The sequence below is a fragment of the Penaeus monodon genome, chromosome 15 (genome assembly GCF_015228065.2).
Source record: "Penaeus monodon isolate SGIC_2016 chromosome 15, NSTDA_Pmon_1, whole genome shotgun sequence".
NCBI lineage: Eukaryota > Metazoa > Arthropoda > Malacostraca > Decapoda > Penaeidae > Penaeus > Penaeus monodon.
The window spans coordinates 38,002,545-38,002,791 of NC_051400.1; the positions used below are offsets into that span (position 1 = coordinate 38,002,545).

The following is a 247-nucleotide window of genomic DNA, read 5'->3' on the forward strand; positions in this document are numbered from 1 at the left end:
TCAACAATAGCGTGGCCAGGTCCAGGGAGCAGCTTCTGCAGGACCTGCTCTCGTCGGGCCAGCAGATGCCGCCGCACCTCCAGAGCTCAAGTAACAACAACAACAACAGCAGTAGTATGTACAGCCCCGGCGCCACCTACCCGCCCCCTCACCCGGCCGCCCACACCGGACATCGGACGGCCTACTCTGCCTCTCAGCCAAACACTTCCGGTGAGCGAACTGTCGGTCGTTTTGCCTTGCATCTCAT

General features: G+C 61.1%; 1 protein-coding gene across 1 annotated transcript in view; it reads left to right on the forward strand.

The window, feature by feature from the left end:
- LOC119582018 (ecdysone-induced protein 74EF-like) overlaps positions 1 to 247 on the forward strand; it is a gene marked incomplete at its 5' end in the record, with an annotated part of 12,442 nt that overhangs the window by 99 nt on the left and 12,096 nt on the right. The window contains 1 exon segment of the mRNA XM_037930219.1: positions 11 to 210. Within this exon segment, the coding sequence (XP_037786147.1) occupies positions 11 to 210 (200 nt within the window).